Raw genomic sequence first — 21,305 nt, 5'->3', positions numbered from 1 at the left:
CCCAAATCTCACTCATCATAGAAACATTTCATCTCCCCTCCCCTCCCCCACCCCCCCTCCAGCTCTCTCTTGGGTCCTCTCAACCCCGCAGTTTTCCCTCTCCTTGGATTCCTGGCACCTGGAGGACTTTCTAGCTAGGTCAGCACGACCAGGCTCTTCTCTGGGCTTCTGCTACTTGCATCCCCACACCCCCTACCCGGGATGTTCTTAGGGACCCACTTTCCTTGGCAGGTTGGGGAGTGGGGAGTAATAAACTTAGAACTTATAGCTCAGAGTTACGAGCAGATAACTGTGCTAGGTGAACAAGAAACTGAAGGTTTTCCCAGGGCCTATGGAGCCCACATCTTGGTCGACATGGGCTTCATTCACCTGGGGACCATCGAAAGGGTGCTGTTGGAACTGAGGGAACAGGCTGGCCTCCATCTGCCACCAAGGACCCGCACGGCACCACGTGAGAATCAGGGAAAAGGGCTCCCCAGCACGATTTCTCCCTGATGGAAACCTGTCGTTACATAGTGATTTTGCTAGAACAAAACACTTCCTTACCATCTCCTAGGGCATTATATTTATACATCTAACTCTGTGAGGCTAAGATGCCAGGGAAACACCAGGCAGTTTAGTGTCCTGAGTGCAGCCTGTGCAGGGCCATTCTGCAGAGGCAGGTGGCTTTGAATCTGGAGTGATTCTGACACTGGGGGCCTGCTTGGTCTCCCCAGGGGAGAGGTCTGGAGTTTGCTGAGCTGAGTTAGGAATTCTCCTCAGAGGTAAAGCGAGCCGGAGCTTCAAAGCTCCAGCTGTCCCCAGATAAGCCTGCCGTCCAGGTCCACACTGGTGAAGCAGGCTCGTTCACCGGGAACCTGGATGAGGAAGACGGTGCAAGAAGGGGGAGGGGAGGTAGGGCTGCCTATGAAAACAGACTCTCCTGGTATTTCACATCCTCCTCTTGTAGGAAGCAAGGAGGTAGATACTATCTGATCTAGCATTCCTATCGTTTTATTATTAAATAGACAGTAACAATGAAAACTTAGAGCGTTTGACAGCTGTATAGCATTTCACAGTTTACAAAGCCTATTGAGTGAATGCTCTTTTTAACCTTTGGAAACTCCTACCCAAATCCAAATAAAATACAAAAAATTCCTTGTGAGCTAGAACCTGCAAGGCAAGCATAGCGTATTATCGTGTTCTAGCAGCAGGTGTGTGGCTGCTCCTTAATTCTAGTAGATGATAGGATTTCCAGGCTGGATATGGCCGGTCACAGTCTTTGTTTTCCATGGGGAAAATGCAACCCACAACCGACGTGCCTAAGGTCACACAGCCTTAGGTCTACCAGTGCCCAAGAGAGATGATCTGCTGGTAGCCATGCCTTCCTCCTAAGTGCAACTCTGTAATTTGAACAAGAGAGATAATGCACTTACTGTCCTCAGTACCACCCGTTGGAGCGACCGAGCCGCATTTTGCAGCATTATTGAAACCGAAGGTTGGTGATGGTCCTGTCTCTTTAAAAAGAAAAAAAAAAGGCGCGCGGGGTGTGGGCGGGTAGCTGCTGACTGCGGCACGGCGTCCAGTGGCCTGGACCAGTGCGGCTGCGGTGGCAGTCACGCTGGAACCTGCTGATGGGACACAAGGACCACAAAGGCCGGGGACGCGATGCTGGCAGCCACCGGTGAGTATGCGAGGGGCCGGCCGGATGTCACGGGAGCGGGCCGGGGCCCCCGGGAATGCGGGCTCCGCGGGGGATGGGTCACCAGGTCCTCTGAGAGCCGGGCCCTGCGGTCGCCTTGGGAAACGGCCTTGTGAGAGGACAGAGACGCTTCTTTAAAGCTCTGTGCTGCTGTAAGTTAGGGGTTCTTTTGGCGATTCCCACTTTGGGCCGCAGCCTGCGGTTTGCGGGGGAGGCGCCGGCTGCAGCCTTGCTAGAGAGATGCCCGCGGCCGAGATGCTCAGAGCTCCCGGCTTTGTCATTTTAATTCCCACCCCGGGCTGTGGGTTTGCTCACAAAGGGTCTATTGCTGTAATGCAGAGTGTGGAGCGCAGAGTGCTATTGAATAATAAAGCGGGGTTCCCCAAGTGCCTTCTGGTCTAATTTATAGTAATGGTCCTCCTTGAAACAGCATGCTCGTAAATGATGTCACTTATTGCAGTTATCTTAAGTAGTAATATCTGAAAATCCTGCTTTTAGTTGAAAACATTTTACTTAGTTATTAAATTTTATTTTAATAAGTGATCATTAAATTCTTAGAGTATCCCAGCTTTAACAGTAGCAACGAAAATCTCTCACTCTTTTTCTTAAAACAAGGTTGATGCCTCGGTGAAGAGTGTTGGGTTTGCTTCTAGCATGTCGATAGCTTGGGCTTTAATTTTTGTGTAAGTTTTGTTCTCTCTGTGTGAGGAAAGCCTGTTCATTTGAGTAAAAGGCAGAATGCAGGCCAAGCTCATAGGCTCCCCGAGCGGAGGGGAGCTGCCCTGAAGTTATACCGAGGGGAGCTCTTACCTTTCCTCCACTGCAGATTAGCGATTGACACTTAATGCCATTTTATTTGTCACTTGAAAAGCAAATCTCTCACATTGTTTTCGGAAGTTATTCCTTGATAACCAGACACATATTAGGTTAATGCATGGTTACCATAACCCATTGGTTTTACTGATGACTAACCAGCTGTCTTTCCCTAATCTTAATGCAGTCTTCTTCACATCATGGACAAAGGATACCCAGTTCCTTTTCCTCCTTCCTCTGTGGCCATCCCTTCATCCTTTCTTTACCTTCCTGGCTTTTCAGCTGGCCAATTGCCTCCTTTTCTGTGGAGGTCAAGACTCCTTCGGTCTCCCTTTCAAACAAACCATATTCCCATATTTTCCTTGTTCCTGGCTTGGTTTGTAAGATCTTTTCCATGATTAATATGGTGTTTTCTATTCTTCACATAATAGGAAGGAAAACCTGATTGACAGCCTTATTTTAAGACTTTTGGCTTACATCAGCAGCATCTTGTGTATTGCTGCTTGACACTGGATTTGCTCTCAGAAGCCTTGGGTTCAGATCTCAGCTCTGCAGCCCCTGAAAATCCACTCAACTTCTGCGAGCTTCAGTTCCTTCCTGTGTCAGAGATGATGGCAGTTGTTCACACAATTTTCTAGGGTTGAAATGATCCAGTGCATCTGAAGGCACCGAGCACGGTACTTGGCACAAAGGTAGCTACTTCGCGGGTGTTTTGTCATTTTCTCATTCAATCCACCCCTCCATGGGGAAGCAGGCTAAAGAGGTTTCTCAAACATTCTTGTAAATCTAGTGATTTGAATTGTCTTTGGGCACAATGAAATGTGGATTATTTTTCCTCTTTTAAGGGCCCTGGTCTTCTTTCCTTCTACTGATTCACTGTGACTGCTGACATCCCAGAGCCAGGTAGATGGAAGAAATAGAAAGCATTTCGATAGGAGAAAGAAAAGGCATTTTGCTTATGTCATTAGGTGAATGATTCCTTAATGAATAGGTACGTAGGAGCCAAAAAAAGTGTTGTCAAAATTTTAAATTATCTTTTTTTAAGACTAGACGTTAATAAACCCCCTTGATAAAAATGGCAATGAAGAGTCCTTGTTGACTAAATAATCATCCTAAGATGGAGTTCAGGTTTTCACAATTATTTCCAACAGAACAATGCAAGCTGATGACAACATAACTGACTTTCAATTATAATACAATTTCAATTACGATTAGCATACGTTCAAGATTTTCCTTCCCAAGTGGAGAGCCTAGGTAAAGTAACAAAAGATTTATTCATTAAGCAAAGAAGAAAATCCTTCATTTTTTGACAAGCAAAAATAAGTAAAGCATAAATTGCTGTTCACACTGGATAAGACCATGTTTAACAGTAAGAATGTACATAGTGTTATACAGGGATTGGGTTCTCGGTAATTCTATGTTTGTTGTTTTACTATTTATGCTTATTATTATGTTTTGTTGTTAATTCTTTAATAAATTTTTATTTTAAAAAATAAAAAAAAAGAGGTTTCTCATACCATTTCACTAAAGGTATGAATTTTTTTTTTAATTTTTAAATTTATTTATTTATTTATTTATGGCTGTGTTGGGTCTTCGTTTCTGTGCAAGGGCTTATCTCTAGTTGCGGCGAGCGGGGGCCACTCTTCATCGCGGTGCGTGGGCCTCTCACTGTTGCGGCCTCTCTTGTTGCGGAGCACAGGCTCCAGAGGCGCAGGCTCAGTAGTTGTGGCTCACGGGCCCAGTTACTCCACGGCATGTGGGATCCTCCCAGACCAGGGCTCAAACCTGTGTCCCCTGCATTGGCAGGCAGACTCTCAACCACTGCGCCACCAGGGATACCCCTAAAGGTATGAATTTTGAAATGATCTTTTGACCAAGTGCTTCTTAATCAGCTTTAAGTACAAAAAATATATTCAGCACTTGCTAAGGATCTCTTATAAAAGTGATGCTGATATTTCCATGTTGCCGCAGGCATGTTCTACTGGAAGAGGAAAGGCCAATTTCCTTTTTCTGGCTCCCATCAAATCCTGTATGATGGCAGAATTGAGGATGATATTGACTGTCCGGCCATGAGTCCAAGTGAGCAGTGCAAAAGGGCGCCGATTTGAAATTGGAACAATTCCCGTGGCAGTTCTGATCTTGGACAACCTGGGTGGCAACTTGCTTTTCATATTGCCAATCCCGTTACTGTTTTAGTTTCTATTTTGCATGCCTTTCTCCTGGCCACCTTTGCTTTCCTTAAACTCTGCTCTTAGCACATAGTGTCAGATTTAAGTCGAGGATGGCGCCATTGTGCCAGGAGACATAAGAAGTTGGAAGAAACACTGGCCTGGGAATCAGAGGTGTAGCTCTGCCTTGGCTGTGGCTTCTCTTTGTGCTAATGGGAAAGTCTGTTAACCTCAGCTCTGAGATAAGAGGTATGGTGTAGGCAGTCTTTAAATTTCCTTCAAGGCCTGGTATACTCCAGTTTATCACAATTATTGATCAAATAGCACGCTTTCACGTATGTTGTCTCTCTTCACTTTCACAACAGCCTTGTGAAACAGGCAGCCCATTTTGCAGATTATAGAATGTAAAATTAAAAGAGTGGAGCCCTGACCATTTCTTATTTGTAGAAAGAGGGGGTTGACTGGGCGGTATCTAAATTCGCTTTTGTTGCTGGACATCAGTGAGCGCTCAGATTGCCAACCCTGAGCGGTGACCCCTGCACCCGGTGTGCCCTCTCAGGGCACTAAGAGGTCGTGGCGATGTGAAGCCCAGGATGCCATGGGGCTTCTCGGTTTTGTAAGGGGAAATCTATGGTCCACTTACAGCAACATGCCATCCAGACAAGCATTCGTTTTCAATATTCTGCTCTGGATGAGACCACGAGTCTGTCCTCTAGTCAAGAAAATACGGGCTCTGCAGTTCACATATCCTTTTCACGTGTTCTGAAATGACAGCATTTTAAAATAAGTCAAAGCTGCCTGAATATTTTTATGGGTGATCATTTAAACTTCATAGATCTCCTTATTTCATTAAAGTACTAAGTGCTAGAGAGGACTTTGTATGTGAATTTTTGGGGCATCTGGATTTTGTGCACTATTTCACCATATTAATAGAGGTTTAGTCTTTCTCCTTTTTTTTTTTTTTTTAATAAAGAAAACATTTAGGAGATGTGGGAATGTATGTATGTGTTAGTTTCTGCTGTACAGCAAAGTGAATCATATACACGTATCCTCTCTTTTTTAGTTTTCCTTCCCATTTAGGTCACCACAGAGCACTGAGTAGAGTTCCCTGTGCTATGCAGTAGGTCCTCATTAGTTATCTATTTTATACATAGTAGTGTATATAAGTCAATCCCAATCTCCCAATTCATCCCACCCCCCTCCTTGTTTTTAATGCAATGATACATTTAACCATTAAAAAAAGTCCTAATAGGGTTACCAGATAAATTACAGAAACTATTGCATAAGATAAACATAACCTAAAAAAATTATTTGTTATTTGTTTGAAATTCAGACTTAACTGGGCATATTTTTATTTGCTAAGTCTGGCAACCTTATATAAACAGAATCTTAACTGATAAATTAAATAATAGTTACTTTGAGCCTAAAGATATTAATTTGTTAGGTTTTTAAACTTAAAATATAAGTTATATCTAATCTTTATCAATTTTCCATAACATGCCAAACATTTCCCTGGGTTTATTTATTGATACTTTTGTTTATTAAATGTTTAAGTTCAATGATTATCCTAAGAAAATTCTGATCCTGAAGAACGTATTATGTACCACTCACCTTCATTTTCCCCAGAGGCCCGGCTAATGACTGAAAAAAAATACCCGAGACTTTAAATACATTTATTAGGAGTCAGGTAAACGCGGTTTTGAAAACGGGCTCTACATCAGACTAGCTCTGATGCTTCATCTCTTGGAGCCTCAGTTTCTCCTTAACTGGGCCTGAGAATAATAGCTCAGTGACCCTCTCCCCTCCACACCTCTGGGATCAGATGGCTGGTGAGCAAAGTCCCTGGCAGGCTCCAGAGAAACACTGGTTTTCAAGTGAATGAGTGAATGTTATTTTTCCCTTCAAAAAGCTAGATAATAATAATATTAGTCAGATAATATCAAAAGAGATGTATTTCAATCATATAATCTATTTTTAATATATTATTTTTAAAAGCTTTATTGAGTTATCATTCACATACTATACAGTTCACCCACATTGCATATTATTTTTATGTAAAATTTATCTTTGAAGATAACTGAGCTTTTAAAGGTAAACCTAAGACTCCACGGAGTTTATTCCAGTGGTAACCCTTCCAAACCCATGCCTCCAACAATTAGCTCTGCCCGTCGACAGACCCAAAGCTGAGGCTAGATCAACTCGATTCAAGATATGCTATGACAGTATATATGTCTTTTATTACCTGGAAATGGAACAAAGTGACTAAACTATTCATTCTTTATTGAATACCTTATGTATCCATAGCCCTGCATCTGACCGAGTAGGGGGGCAAAGTTGAGTAAGACATTCTTGAGGAACTTTTTGCAAAGTGGATGAGGAAGATTTGTACAACATAGAAGGGATTTGGGACAGTAAGGGAATAATTTATACATTTTTCTTATTAAATTTGAGATACAGTATTTTTTCTGCTGTACATTCTACTGGAAATCTTCAATTACACACACACACACACACACACCACTGATAAGTATCCCTTACCTTTAACTTCACTTCTGGGCTCTGTAAAGTGCATTTCTGTAAATCTTCCATTTCAGGGATGTTTACTTGAGGTCAAATAAGGCTATAGTGACCATGACCTTTTCTACAGTAGATTGTGCCCATACAGTTCTGTTATTAATGACAGCTGCAGTTCTTGCTTTGCCTTACATTTTGGTCTATTGATTTACAGGGTGAATTAATCTGACTTCTCTGTTTTGCAAAGATGCCGTGTTCAAGTCTGTGCTGACTCATGTTTTGTGCTGACAGCAAGGAGAGCAAGACCGTTATTCTGAGGGTAATTCCAGTGGAGGCTTTCTGTGGGCCCGGGGTCTGTCTGTATAGGTTCCTCGTTTCTGTAACGTTAGGGACTTTCAAGGGTGAATTTTCAGCACGTCACAGAGGATTTAGCTGCCTGTGAATGCGTCTCATCAAACATGATGAAGAGTAATGTTGATTTTTAATTCCCAGCTTTAGAGGAATGTGTATCCTGTTGGCAGGAGATCGCTGAAGACAACTCTGGCTCTAGTCTTTGCTATAAATAGGTGAAAAGACTGCTTCTAGGGAAAGTGAAGCTTTTGTGACAGGTAGAGCTCAGGGGTCGATGTGAACTGTGAAGGGGGAGGGGCACCTTGGACGTCCCTGCTTCCTTAAAACAGGGCCCTCGGGCACAGTGGCCATGAGTTAAGCCCTGGGTATCCGGCCAGTTTCCATTTCAAGTAGAGCAACTCAAAGAAATATTCACCCCAGTGAGTAAGTGGAACAAGCGTGTTTCTTTCCTGCTCCTTAAATGAGATCATATATGGTGTCAAATCTGACTGCTCTGAGGAAAGGCCAGGTTGCCACAACAGGGTGTTTTTGCTGGGAAGGTGAAGAAATCACTGGAGGGACACACTGTGCTTGTATTAGCCGTGGGCAGTGGCTTCAGGAGTCAAAGCCGAACGCGGGGATTTCACAGCTGGCCAGGGTGGACGGCCAGGCCTGTTCCCTCATAGCCATCATAGGGCACTGACTGTTTAGCCCCTGATGCGTGAGAGAAGGGCAGGGATCACTGGGCGAGAAGAGCATGAACATTTCCTGGCCCTTTGTGGGTGAGAGGATAGGCCACGAGCAAAAAGACTGGCATCCCGTATTTGCAGGACCGGCCTGCCGTCCATTAAGTACTTTTAGACACTGTTCAGGCTGGTGTTTATGATGACTCTGTGTGTAGATGGGGCATGCTGTCCTGTGTCACAGTGAGGAAGGCTGGGCACGGAGAGGTTATGTGACTCCCGGGTCGTGGCCTCGATTGAATTACTCTACCCCAAAGTGATATGATGGGAGCAGCTTCCTTCCCCTTTGGGGACCAAAGGGCAGAGAAGGAAATAATATTTGAGTGTCTTTATTGTGTTAGGTACTCAAGAGCGGGATTAAGGTAAGAGGTGGAGTAAAGACCTTAGTTTAAGTCCCAGCATGAGATGGTGCTTGACTTTTCTGGACACCAGTTTCCTTATCTGTCAAATGGAATTAATAATTTCCCACCAAATCACGAGGCTGTTATGAGGCTGAAATAAGATAATATCTATGAAATCACTTTAACAAATTAAAGATACCATACCTCTACAAGATAACCTTACCATACTGCATTACAGTTTTACTATCAATAGCAATGCAACTGGGTACAAAATTTAGGATATACTAATTTTCTTGCCTGTGTTAATGAAATATGTAAACACAAAATTATCATGAAAGCAGTAAAAAATAAAAAAAAGACCCAGTTTTATCATATCTTGATTAATTTGATTGTCTTGTTGAGGAATTGTCAATTTATCAGTATGGATAGTTTGAATGTTCACATTTCTTATTTTTTTAAATTGCATCAGACTGCTGTTCAATCATATTAGATGCCATAAAAACGCTGCTAGCTTTTATCTTCCATGCATTGTTATTGTAAAGGATTTATAAAAGTAAATGTGTGATACACTGAAGCACTCAAAAATGGATGCATTATCAGATGAAGATTTATACACAAAAGAAGCATTAAACACATAAGTATAAAAATCTATATAGTGGTAGTCATATAATCAGTAAGGAACAAAACATTTCTGTAGTTTAATACAATAAAAATGAAATAGAACTAAATATATGCTTAATTATAGGCAGACATGTGTTCATATATCTGCATATGTAGAATGGCCACAGCACACCAAGAAATGGATGTTTGGTGAACTGAATAAACATGTGTGAAAGCATGTACTGAGAATCAAGAAAGACATTTTAATATTTCTTTGTCTACATATTTTGATCTTGAATTAGTACAAAGTAATCATGAGAATAAGTAAAACAATATATAATAAAGGCTTGTTTATTATAAATATAATAAACAATATATAATAAATAAAACAATATATATAACAATATATAATCATGAGAATAAGTAAAACAATATATAATAAAGGTTATTATATATATAATAAACAATATATAATTATTTGTGAATGTTGATGCGCTCCACACATTTCAATATTATGATATGAAAGCAGCCTGGTTTATTGTTGAAATCCCTTACCTGGGGGTCAAGAGGTCTGCTGGGGCTCTGTCACTTCCGGCTGCCCTAGGAGGCTCTGTGATGGTGTGCACGACCTCGCTCCCTCACACTCCACCGTTAGAGCTAACATCTCTGTAAACAAACACCTACAGGTCCTGAGAACTTCTGTCATCTTGTCCCCTTCTCTATGCCTGTAGGGTGTGGGCACATCCTCTAACCTCTTATAGCTTTGGACTCTTAACCTGTAAAATGAGGAAGCTATCTGGTCTACCTCTTTTATAAAGTTGTCTTGAGGATCACATGAAACAATGCATGTAATTGTAAAGGACTACACATAGGTAAGGTACTGCTGGGGAAGAAGAAATTTTCCTCTTCCCTTCTAAGTTCTGCTGGCAGGTCTAAGGATGAAATTGACGTGAGACAGATTAAGATGAGAAAATCAGACAAAATTTTATTAACGTGTCTACATGGAGAGACCCAGGAACTGAGTCACTCGCCGAAGTGGCCGAAGCCCTCACCTTAAATACCATCCGCAGCTAAAGACATGAGAGGAGGTTGGGAATAGGGGTTTGGGACTTGAAAGTGGAGGAAGGCAATTGACATGAAGATGGAAAAGCAGAAGTTTGGTAAACAACCGTTTGCTGGGCCAGGCAGAGACAATGGGACACAGAGAGGAATGGTAACAGACAGACAGTGCATAATACAGTTATGTATGGTGATGTTCCCTTCCTGGAACATGTGCTCTGTGTTCTTTTAGGCAGTTCGTGGGAAGGTCAGAGGTTCTCCCTGAGTCTTTGGGGCCTTAAACATAATCAGCCTAAGTTTTTAAAAAATTTATTTTATTGAAGTATAGTCGATTTACAATGTTGGGTTAATTTCTGCAACACAGCAAAGTGATTCAGTTATACATATACATATATATTCTTTTCCCTTATGGTTTATCACAGGATATTAAATATAGTTCCCTGTGCTCTACAGTAGGACCTTGTTGTTTATCCATCCTATATATACTAGTTTGCATCTGCTAATCTCAAACTCCAGATCCATCCCTCTGGCACCACCCCTCCCCCTTGGCAACCACAAGTCTGTTCTCTATGTCTGTGAGTCTGTTACATAAATAAGTTCATTTGTGTCATATTTTAGATTCCACATATAAGTGATATCATGTGGTATTTGTCTTTCTCTTTCTGACTTACTTCACTTAGTATGATAAATGGCAAATTTTGCTCCCCTACAGTGCTATTATTTAAATACCACATGCAGAATTTCATACTAATGAAGAAGGATTTATTGGCACCAAGTGGATCTTGGGAACCCCAAAGAACACTTTGAATGCTTGGGGAATAAGTTCTCAGGGAGGTTTCACAAGGGGCTGGACGCATGCCCTGATAACAGAGAGGTATTTAGGGTAGGAGTGGGTGCTACTCAAGTAGGCACCAAAAAATGAAGCCATGCTGTGAGGGGCGACCCTGTCTGCAAATCCCTTTTCTCTCCTTGCCTCCCCTCCCTTCCTTTCCTCTTCTTTTAAAACCTTATTACCTAGACTCTGTTATTCCATCTGTACCTCATTCTTAATGAACAGCTATTATGATAATAAATGAAAGATATTAAAGATACTACTTCAAACAGAGCTGTCATTATATACTCTTCATCATATTATAAACACTTTCAACATTATCCCATGTAGAAGACACAATATAGTACAAATTTAAATTTTATCATTTTAAAACGGAAATGCTATGCATAGGAAAGAGTATATATATAAATGTGAGTCTTTGGCCCACTTTTCTTTGAGGTTGTATCTTTTTTTACTTTCAAGTTTTTTTTTTTTTTTTTTGATTGTCTGTGTGACAAATATGTTCTCCTGATTTATGTAGCTTGCTTTAGATGAACAGAAGTTCTAAATTTTAATGTGATTTGAATGTAGCCATCTTTTCTTCTACGGTTAAAGCTTTCTATTTGTTGTTTAAGGAGCTCTTCTCTACCCTGAGGTCATAAAGATATTGGGTTATATTTCTTTCCAGAAACATTAATGTTTCATTTTCTCACTTATGCCCTTAATCATCTGGAATTAATACTTGTATGCAGTGTGAGGTACAGATACATTTATGTTTCCAGGTGGATAAGCACTTGTCCGGGTAACATTTTTTTTTTAATTAATTAATTAATTAATTAATTTATTTATTTTTGGCTGTGTTGGGTCTTCGTTTCTGTGCGAGGGCTTTCTCTAGTTGTGGCAAGCGGGGGCCACTCTTCATCGCGGTGCGCGGGCCTCTCACTGTCGCGGCCTCTCTTGTTGCGGAGCACAGGCTCCAGTTGCGCAGGCTCAATAGTTGTGGCTCACGGGTCTAGTTGCTCCGTGGCGTGTGGGATCTTCCCAGACCAGGGCTCGAACCCATGTCCCCTGCATTGGCAGGCAGATTCTCAACCACTGCGCCACCAGGGAAGCCCCAGGTAACATTTTTTGAATGGTCCAGCTTTCCCCACTGAACTAACACCTCTGTCATGTATCAAGTTTCTATTAATGCATGGACCTGTTTCTAAGCTTTCTGCTGTTTGATTGTTCCTTTGTGAATGCCATACCAACTTAGTTATTATAGTTTTGTATTACAGTTTGCTATTTAGTAAAGCAAGTCTTTCCTCTCATGCTTCTGAAGGAGTGTCTTTCTTTAGTCTTATCCTCTTGTTCTTCCATAAAACTTTTAGAATTTCAAGTTTCATTTTAAAAGGTTGTTGGGATTTTTTTTAAACATCTTTATTGGAGTGTAATTGATTTACATTGTTGTGTTAGTTGCTGCTGTACAACAAAGTGAATCAGCTATATGTATACATATATCCCCATTTCCCCTCCCTCTTGCGTCTCCCTCCCTCCCACCCTCCCTATCCCACCCCTCTAGGTGGTCACAAAGCACCGAGCTGATCTCCCTGTGCTGTGCGGCTGCTTCCCACTAGCTATCTCTTTTACGTTTGGTAGTGTATATATGTCCATGCCACTCTCTCACTTCGTCCCAGCTTACCCTTCCCCCTCCCCGTGTCCTCAAGTCCATTCTCTACGTCTGCGTGGATGGACCTAGAGTCTGTCATACAGAGTGAAGTAAGTCAGAAAGAGAAAAACAAATACCGTATGCTAACACATAGATATGGAATCTAAAAAAAAAAAAAAATGGTTGTTGTGATTTTGATTGCAATTCCTTTGAATTAAAAGCTCAATATGAGGAGAGTGGACATTTCAGTGATATTGAGCCTTCCTGCCCATCATGTATATCTCTCCATTTTTAAAAGGGTGTCTTTTGTTCAAGTTTATAGATTTTCTGTCTAAAATTTTTATACAAGTTCTTTTGTTATAATTATTCCAAGGTAACTTATTTTTTCTTGCTATTATAAATGGTTGTCTAAAAAACTTCCTTTTTTAAAAAAACTTTTGCTGGTGTGTAGAAGTGCAATTGAACTTTATCAGGAATCTTGATAAACTCTATCATTAATTCTGTTAATTTGTCTGAAATTCTTTTCGACTGTCCCATCTGTGAATGGTGATGGTTTTGTCCTCTCTCCCTCCCCCCTCCTCCTGCCCATCTCATTTTTTTTTTATTTTTGTCTTGTCCTGGCAATGCCTGCAGTGAAATGTTTACTAGAAATGGAGATAGCCCAGTGTGAGGTTTGCCCATTAAGGAAGTTCCCATCTACTTCCTATTTACTAAAAGTTTTTTGTTTTCTTTCCTTTTTTTGAGACGGGGGTTCATTAATGGATATTGAATTTTATCCTCTGATAAGTCCAATAAATGTGGTCATAAAGTATTATCTTTATTATACTACACATGCTCCATTCAACTTCCTAATACGTATTTGGAATTTTTGCATCTATGTTCATGAGTAAAATTGGCCAGTAATTTTCCTTTTTCAGATGGTCCCAGTCTGGTTTAGATAATTGGATTTGGGAATATTATCAGTCTCATGGCATTATTTGGGCATATTGTCTGTTTTTATGTTCTCTGGTAGAATCTGTAGCTTTTAGAGTTGTTTGTTTATTGAATATTTGGTACATCTTACCAGTAAAGCCATCTAACCTAATGTTTTCCCCAAGGGGAGATTTTAAATATCAGTGATTGAAACTATTTAATATAGTATTGACTTATTTCTTGAATTAGTTTGGTACTTTATATTTTTCCAAGAATTTGTCCATTTTCAAAATTTGAAAATGCATTACCTTAAAGTTTTTTTTTTAGGGAATTCCCTGGTGGTCCTGTGGTTAGGACTTGGTGCTTCCACTGCCAGGGCCGGGGTTCAATCCCTGGTCGGGGAAATAAGACCCCACAAGCCACACAGCGCGGCCAAAAAAAAAGTTGTTTTTTTTTTTTTAATAATATTCTCTTATCTTTTTAATTTCTGATGCATTCCAACATTTTTTTTTCTTCTTTGCTTTTATCTTGATCAGTCTTGCCACAAGTTGGCCAATATTATTAGTCTTTTTAAAGAACTAACTTTTCCATTGTATCTTTGTTTTCTATTTCATTAATTCTACTCTTATCTACTCTCAACCTTATTTTCTTTGGGTTTATCCCCATTACCTTTTTTTCAAAGTTCTTGAAATGGATACTTAATTTTTAGCCTTTCTTCTTTCTGGATAAAATCACTGAAGGCAATGAATGCCCCATAAATTTACTAATCCCCATTTATAATGAGGAAAGAGCAAGTCAAAGACTCAGTGTTTTTCATGGACACTTGTGTTTTCAACCAGAATTTAATAAGATTCCTTTTGTATTCCTTTTGTTTATTTTTAGAGTTACCTTCTATTTGTGGAACATGGTACTGGGTTTCCTCTTATAATACATTTATTTAAGTAGAGAGTCATTTAAAGAAAAAAAAAATTAAGTAAATAATCAAACAGGTGGTACACAATAGGCCAAAGATCCTTAAAGTGGTATGTTGCATCTCAAATATGAGAAACATTATGAAAGGACTATAATTTGGGACTATTGTTTGGGAAACTGATGTTCCAGTCAACACACTGCCTTCTCTCATCCACATGAGTGGTCATTGGCATATAGGTATTCAACCGCAGACGGTGAGTTCTGCGCAATTAGAGAATAAGACAGGTTCTGGGGAGATGCACATGCACAAACGATCCAGTGTCTAAAAAAGGAAGATGTTCATAATAGAAGCGATATTAAAATTGAAGATTGGATTACTCGCGAGAGGTCATGAGCTGTTAGGACACGGTGATCCTTGGGACCCAGCACGGGTTCATGAAGGGCACATCTATATAATGCATTTCTCCCTTTGACAAGATTATTAGACCGGCAGCTCAGTAGAGGTCAAGGAGAAAGACCGTATCTTGGCTTTAGTAATACGCTGGGCAAAGTCATTGTATCCTGCTAGAAATGATGGCAATAAATGTGTTTGATGTACGTTCATTAGGGCGCAGAGTTATTTAGGAAAAACAATCCAAAGATTGTTTTTTTGTAATGAATGTATCATTGTGCATCCAGAGGAAAGTTATAATAATATGCCACAGGGCTCTTTGCTGTTTAGCAAGTTTGTCAAGAGTGCCAGGTGATATAAAGTTAATTAATATCCCAGATGACAGAATACATATTTTAAAAGGTATCCAGAAGCTGGAATTAGATATGGAAACTCATGCAGTGGGGCTGGTGGGCATGGATGTGCAGTGTTCCACTAAGATCGATACTCCTATTTCCTGCTGATGTTCCTAGGGTGGCAGAACTTCCTGCGCAGATAACCCACGCAGGCTGCAGGCAAAGCCTTGAAAGTCTTCTTGCTCCAAGGATAGCCAATTCCAGATTTCCCTCGGAGGCTCATGTTTTGCCGTAAACATTCATGTATGTTCATGCCTGCATCTGTTCAACAATACACGCATATTTTATGGTTTTCCTTAAAAGGATATTTTCACTGACAGAACTTTTGTTTTGTATTTAAAAGACACATTTGGTACTCAGCCATGAAAAGGAAAGAAATTGGGTCATTTGTAGAGACGTGGATGGACCTAGAGACTGTCATACAGAATGAAGTAAGTCAGAGAGAGAGAAACAAATATCGTATGTTAACGCATATATGTGGAATCTAGAAAAATGGTACAGATGATCTTATTTGCAAAACAGAAATAGAGACACAGACATAGAGAACAAATGTATGGACACCAAGGGGGGAAGGGGGGGATGACTTGGGAGATTGGGATTGACATATATACACTATTGATACTATGTATAAAATAGATAACTAATGAGAACCTACTGTATAGCACAGGGAACTCTACTCAGTGCTCTGTGGTGACCTAAATGGGAAGGAAATCCAAAAAAGAGGGAACATATGTATACATATAGCTGATTCACTTTGCTGTACAGTAGAAACTAACACAACATTGTAAAGCAACTATACTCTAATAAAAATTAATTAAAAAAAGCATATTTGGATTAATTCCTAGTCTCACAATTGTTGATGAGTTAAAAGTACATATACTTGTCTAGAATCATAGAATTTTAGAGGAGTTGGTAACTTAGAACACATTCTAATTCTCTCATTCTACAGATAAAGAAATCAATCCTGTTCTTCCACTTTATTATACATAATGTCTCTGAATCTGAGCATTTCAAATTGAAGAGTCCAATTTTTAAAATCCATTATCATGCCAACGGCTTCCATTCTCTTGCTACTACAATTCCTTAGTTTAATTTTAATTCTTAAATTTTCATTTAACATCTAGAATTATTCTAATTCTTGACAGGAAGCAGTCAAATTTTTTGATATATGATTTCCTATAAAAGAATAATAAGATTTTGGGTTGGTTTGTTTCCATTAATCTCACTCATGGTGCCTAGGAATATTTTTATTATAGCAAGTCACTAGGGAAGTGTTTGGGGAAGAATTTGCAGTGAGTTTTGAGTTTCTTCCCTGGGTTTTAATGAATCCAAGAATCTACAGTGTTCTAAATATAGCTTAGATTATTATCTCTACATTACTTTTGTCCAAAAGGAAACATTGCTGGGTAGCAAAAACAGAATAAGAAGTCAGGAACTGGTTTTCCCGTTTTCAGTCCCTCCCTTTCTAGTCGAGGACGCTGAAGCATAGCGACTCACCTTCCTGCTTTAACGCACTTCTGTCTCTATCAAAGAACCGCGATAATGTCTAAGAGGGCGCCTTGAAAATTATAAAGAATTTGTAACCATGATACTTGTAGGAGTGGGTAGAAAATTCAGTTTCATTCATCCCTCTGGCTTACCGTTGTTTCAGTTTGTCATTTTTTTCTTCTAGTTTATTTCTTAAAATGTTAGACTGTTGCAGGCAACAATGGTTATTAAGCATATGACTAGTAAAATTTCTTCTTCTTAAAAAGTAGATGTTTCATTTTCAAACATGAGCTATAATGGGTAAAGTCATAGGCTTGGATCTAGGGGTATTGTTCCTGAAAAAAGGCACATTGTGGGAAGCACATCTTCTACTTGGAAGAAGCCGGGGAACTAGAGGGATGAGGAGAAATGCGCAGGTAGTGAGAACATGAAACTAAATTAAGTGGACATGCCTTTATTTATAGAGGCGGCCTTGTGTGGTTACGATGTGTGTCTGCCGGTGGTGAGGGGAAGGCTAAGTGCCATGCTACTTGGCAGGGCTGTGGTGCAACCAGCAGTCTATAATTAGAAAGTCCCTGGAGCTCAGAACCATGGCAGTCTTCCACGAGGAACTGCATTGTCAGTGCCTTTACTTTGAGTACTTTCCCCTACCCCTTCCTTTACCCTTCCTTGATTTTTCTTTCAGGAGCCCAAAAGTGATGCCAAGATGCAGGTATCACAGGAGCAAGAAGAAAGGTGCTCTCCAAGGAGTACTGCACGTCTGCTGAGATAAGGGTGAGGAACACGGAGCCTGAGAACGTCTACATATCTCTCCCAACTCCTTCAAAAAGAAATACGGAAGATTCTCAGATGAAAATAGCTTATCTTTGCTTTGGGGAAAAGCCAAAACCCATTAGCTAATCAATACCATTTTACCTTAAGAACATCTGTGGGTTGTTGGATCAGAAGGCGTAACCCAAGGAGGCAACACTTTGAGACTGGAGAGTCATACTTTAAGGAACACAAACACAAAACATAGCAACGCTTTCGGACATCAGATGATGAGTGGATGCTGAGGGGAAAACGGCCTTTTCACTGGCCAGGCGGAGCTGAACTGGAGTACACGCTTACAGGAAACACAAAGGAAAGACTTGGAAGAAAGAAAAATATTTTCATGGTTTTCCCAGACAGATATTCCAGGCCAAGTGATAATGGAGACCAAGGATAATAGGTAAATGAGTTAATGTTTTAAGTTACAACACTTTGCACTGTGATTTTAAGGCTTATTGGGTTTTCCCATGTGAAACATATGTTGGCAAAAACAAAGGAAAGCTCTTTAGAGGTAAAAGTGAATCAACCATAGATACACTGGTTCTAATGGGAATTGTGCAGATAACACTTCAAGCCGTGGTTGACAATCACTCCTTACATTTCTCTATACGGTTTTGGATTTTGTTTCCTTGTGTGGCTCTTACAATGGACAGTTGACTAGATGTATTTTCTATATTTCTATTTTCTCCTTTGTAAAATGTATATATTGGTGCCTTTCACTGGCCATATGATTATTTAGAAAATATTAAATAACAACTGTGAAGTACTTGGAGTTGTATCAAATAAGCTGAGAGAAGAGAGAGAGAGAGCTCTCTGCTTTTCCTTTATAAACTATGACGATAAAAGATAACATTTGCTCCTTTCCTCAAATTTAGTTGCTATTTTATGAGAACCTATTTTATAAGCTTGAGGGTTTATGCAAAAATGTAGTATCGGTGTATATTTATAATTACCCCTTAAATTTCTCTGTGCTCTTCTTTTTTCTTAAGCATATAACAAAATACTCTTTCACTGGTTTTTGACGGCTGTATTCAAATAGTGTGTTCAGTAATTCAAAATTTAGGGCCACAGAGACCAGGTAGGGCTTCACATCTTGTAACCCAATGATGTCAATGAATAAAAAGATTTTTTAAATTTGGTTTTCCAAATTTGAAATATTGAAAAAACCCAATATTTGTTTTTTTTTTCTTTACCTTTTGAAAATTTTTATTCATTAGACAGAGGAAGTAAGTGTAACTTTTTCAAAATAACTTAACCTCTTAACAAATCGGGATTCATTTTGTGACTGATTGTCATTCAAATGTGTGGTTCACACAGGTATAGAGACTACTTAATGGGTCTGACTTTTATTGACAAGTTGGAATATTTGATTATTTCTAATATTATAAGAAGTCACCTGAGATGAATTTTCTCACTATTTCTGATGCTAAATTGTTTAAGCTTGAAAGAAGAACCCTCATGTAGTATCATATGTGTTATATCACAGTATTTCTTTGGATTTTTTCTTTTTTTTACCTTCTAAACTGCTTCCATGTAGTGCTTTTCTCCATGTAGTTTTGAAAGTAGATGTTTTTTCAAATTAAAGGTGACCTCATTTACATTCAACTTATCAGTTGGCTGATTTGTTAGAAATAATTTCATTTATAAATTTATTTTAAATAGCAGTGATAACATAGACTCACTGATGCTGACACTAAGTATACATTTTCAACAATCAGGATTGATTTGAAGCATCTAACATATAGTGAAAAAAACCAACAGATTAGATGATCTTTGCAGTCACTAGGTGATAAAGTCTATTTACAGCTAGAACAAAGTGTAAATTAACTTTGAGAATATCTTTGCAGAGATTTACATCCTATAGGCTTTGGGTACTTTCGAATTTCCGCAGAACTTATAATTTACTTAAAGTGAAAATGTCAGTGACTGGTTACAGCAACATTTATGAATACATAGAGCAGAGTATATGGGTTGATAATCAAAGCATCAACCTATAAACACACTTTTATTAAGACACTTAAAACCTGTCTTATTAAGACCATTACTATGTAAAACTTGATTGTCTGGTCTTTTTGTCCCTGGGGCAAGATAATAAGTTTTAAAGCTAAAAAGGATCCGGGGTGGGCTTGATCTCTGGAGCACTGTATCCCGAGTTCTCAGGGGCATGTGTGGGCCGTGGACCTTGCTCTGAGCCACTGAATTAACACACAGAGCTTTCCCAGGGAACTGGCTTTAGGCAAGTATTTGGGGAAAAGAAGTTACATTATCTGTGTGATAAGCAATATAAAATGTTACACTAAGATAAAAGCGGATATATTATTGACTATACCATCTGAACATTAAACTAAAAATTGAGTTAGTCTCACTTGTTGAAGGCTGCTTTGGGATTGGTTCCCTTCCATTGCCTTCAGGGGGACTCTGGAGTGTCAGTATGTGACAGTGCAAAGAGCAGATTCCAGGATACGGAGGGGTGGATGAGATCTGGGGAAACTGCCCCCTAGGATGCTAAGGAAACAGTTCTAGGTATGCGGTGCTAAAGAGCTTGGTCCATTTGGGGTTGATTCAGGCTGGTGACAATGTCTAAGAGGTCCTGTCTTAGTGTCTCATTTGATGGATGAGAAAACTGAAGTTATGTGACTTGTTCAAACTCATAAGGTTGGTTAAAGAAAAAATTATCCTGATACTTGTTAAAATGGTAAGGAAGATTTTATTTCGGACTTGACACCGATTGCAATTGTGGTGGAGATCTGGCTTAACTCATAATACAGCAAAGACAGCTAGGTAGTTATAGCCAGTGAGCCGAGAGAGGGGGCCAGTGGATGGCAAATTAATAAGAGGAGGCATCCAGGGTGGGGAATTCCAGCTAAACCGGCTTGACAGGGTACTTGCTGAAGGCAGGCCAGGGTGATAAAGTATCAAGGGTCGGGAGGAGGACTTTGGTTAGCTGCAGGGGTTAATCAGATCTCAAGGGTGAGGAGATTCTTGCTAAACTGACAGCAGGATTCTTGCTAAAACTGGGCTAGGCAGTTCAAAGACAGAGCCCGAGGACGAGGCCTAGTTGAAAAGAGGGCTCAGAGGAGCCTTCTAAAGTTTGGCCAAGTGGAGAGCCCTTGTCAGGTTCAAGCCCGGCCACAACTGGACCAGTGCTATCTTCCTGCAGGGTCCATCCAAGGTGTTGAGTGTCCATCTAACCAGGGGATGGCAGTGCAGCCCTTTCAGTGAGGATCCTCCAGACGAACTGTTACCGATCCAAACTTGGGTCCACTCGCCCACACGTCGTAAAGCCAGCGTACTGACCCCGCAGTTGTGGTGAAGGAAAAGTGCAGTGTTTATTGCTGGTGCCAAGCAAGGAGTCCAGGCAGCTAGTGCTTAAAAGGCCTGAACTCCCCAAAGGCTTTCAGGTAAAGGTTTATAGAGACAGGGGGAGGGAGGGGGCTTGTGGAGGGCGTGATCAGCTTGTGGACGTTCTTCTGATTGGTTGGTGGTGAGGTAACTGGGAGTCAACATCATCAGCCTTCTGGTTCCAACAGGTCTGGGGTCTCCATGCTTGTGGGCAGCATGCAGTTAACTGGTGGGGATTTCAGTATCTGCCAAACAGCTCAAAGGACATGGCTCAGAATATCACCTGTAGCCCTGGAGGAGGAACTAAAGGTCCTTGACTTTGTTTAATGGCTAAACTATTATTATTT

General features: G+C 40.2%; 1 protein-coding gene across 1 annotated transcript in view; it reads left to right on the top strand.

Annotated features, from left to right (window-relative positions):
- Nucleotides 1–1,588: 1,588 nt before the first annotated feature.
- Nucleotides 1,589–21,305, top strand: part of SACS (sacsin molecular chaperone) — a 79,916-nt gene continuing 60,199 nt past the window's right edge. The window contains exons 1-2 of the mRNA XM_036831183.1: nucleotides 1,589–1,663; nucleotides 17,492–18,016. Coding sequence (XP_036687078.1) covers nucleotides 17,997–18,016 — 20 coding nt within the window. The 5' untranslated portion in view covers nucleotides 1,589–1,663; nucleotides 17,492–17,996. The remainder of the gene's footprint in view (nucleotides 1,664–17,491; nucleotides 18,017–21,305) is intronic.

The sequence above is a fragment of the Balaenoptera musculus genome, chromosome 18, assembly GCF_009873245.2.
Source record: "Balaenoptera musculus isolate JJ_BM4_2016_0621 chromosome 18, mBalMus1.pri.v3, whole genome shotgun sequence".
Lineage (NCBI taxonomy): Eukaryota > Metazoa > Chordata > Mammalia > Artiodactyla > Balaenopteridae > Balaenoptera > Balaenoptera musculus.
This window is presented reverse-complemented; position numbering and strand designations above follow the sequence as displayed.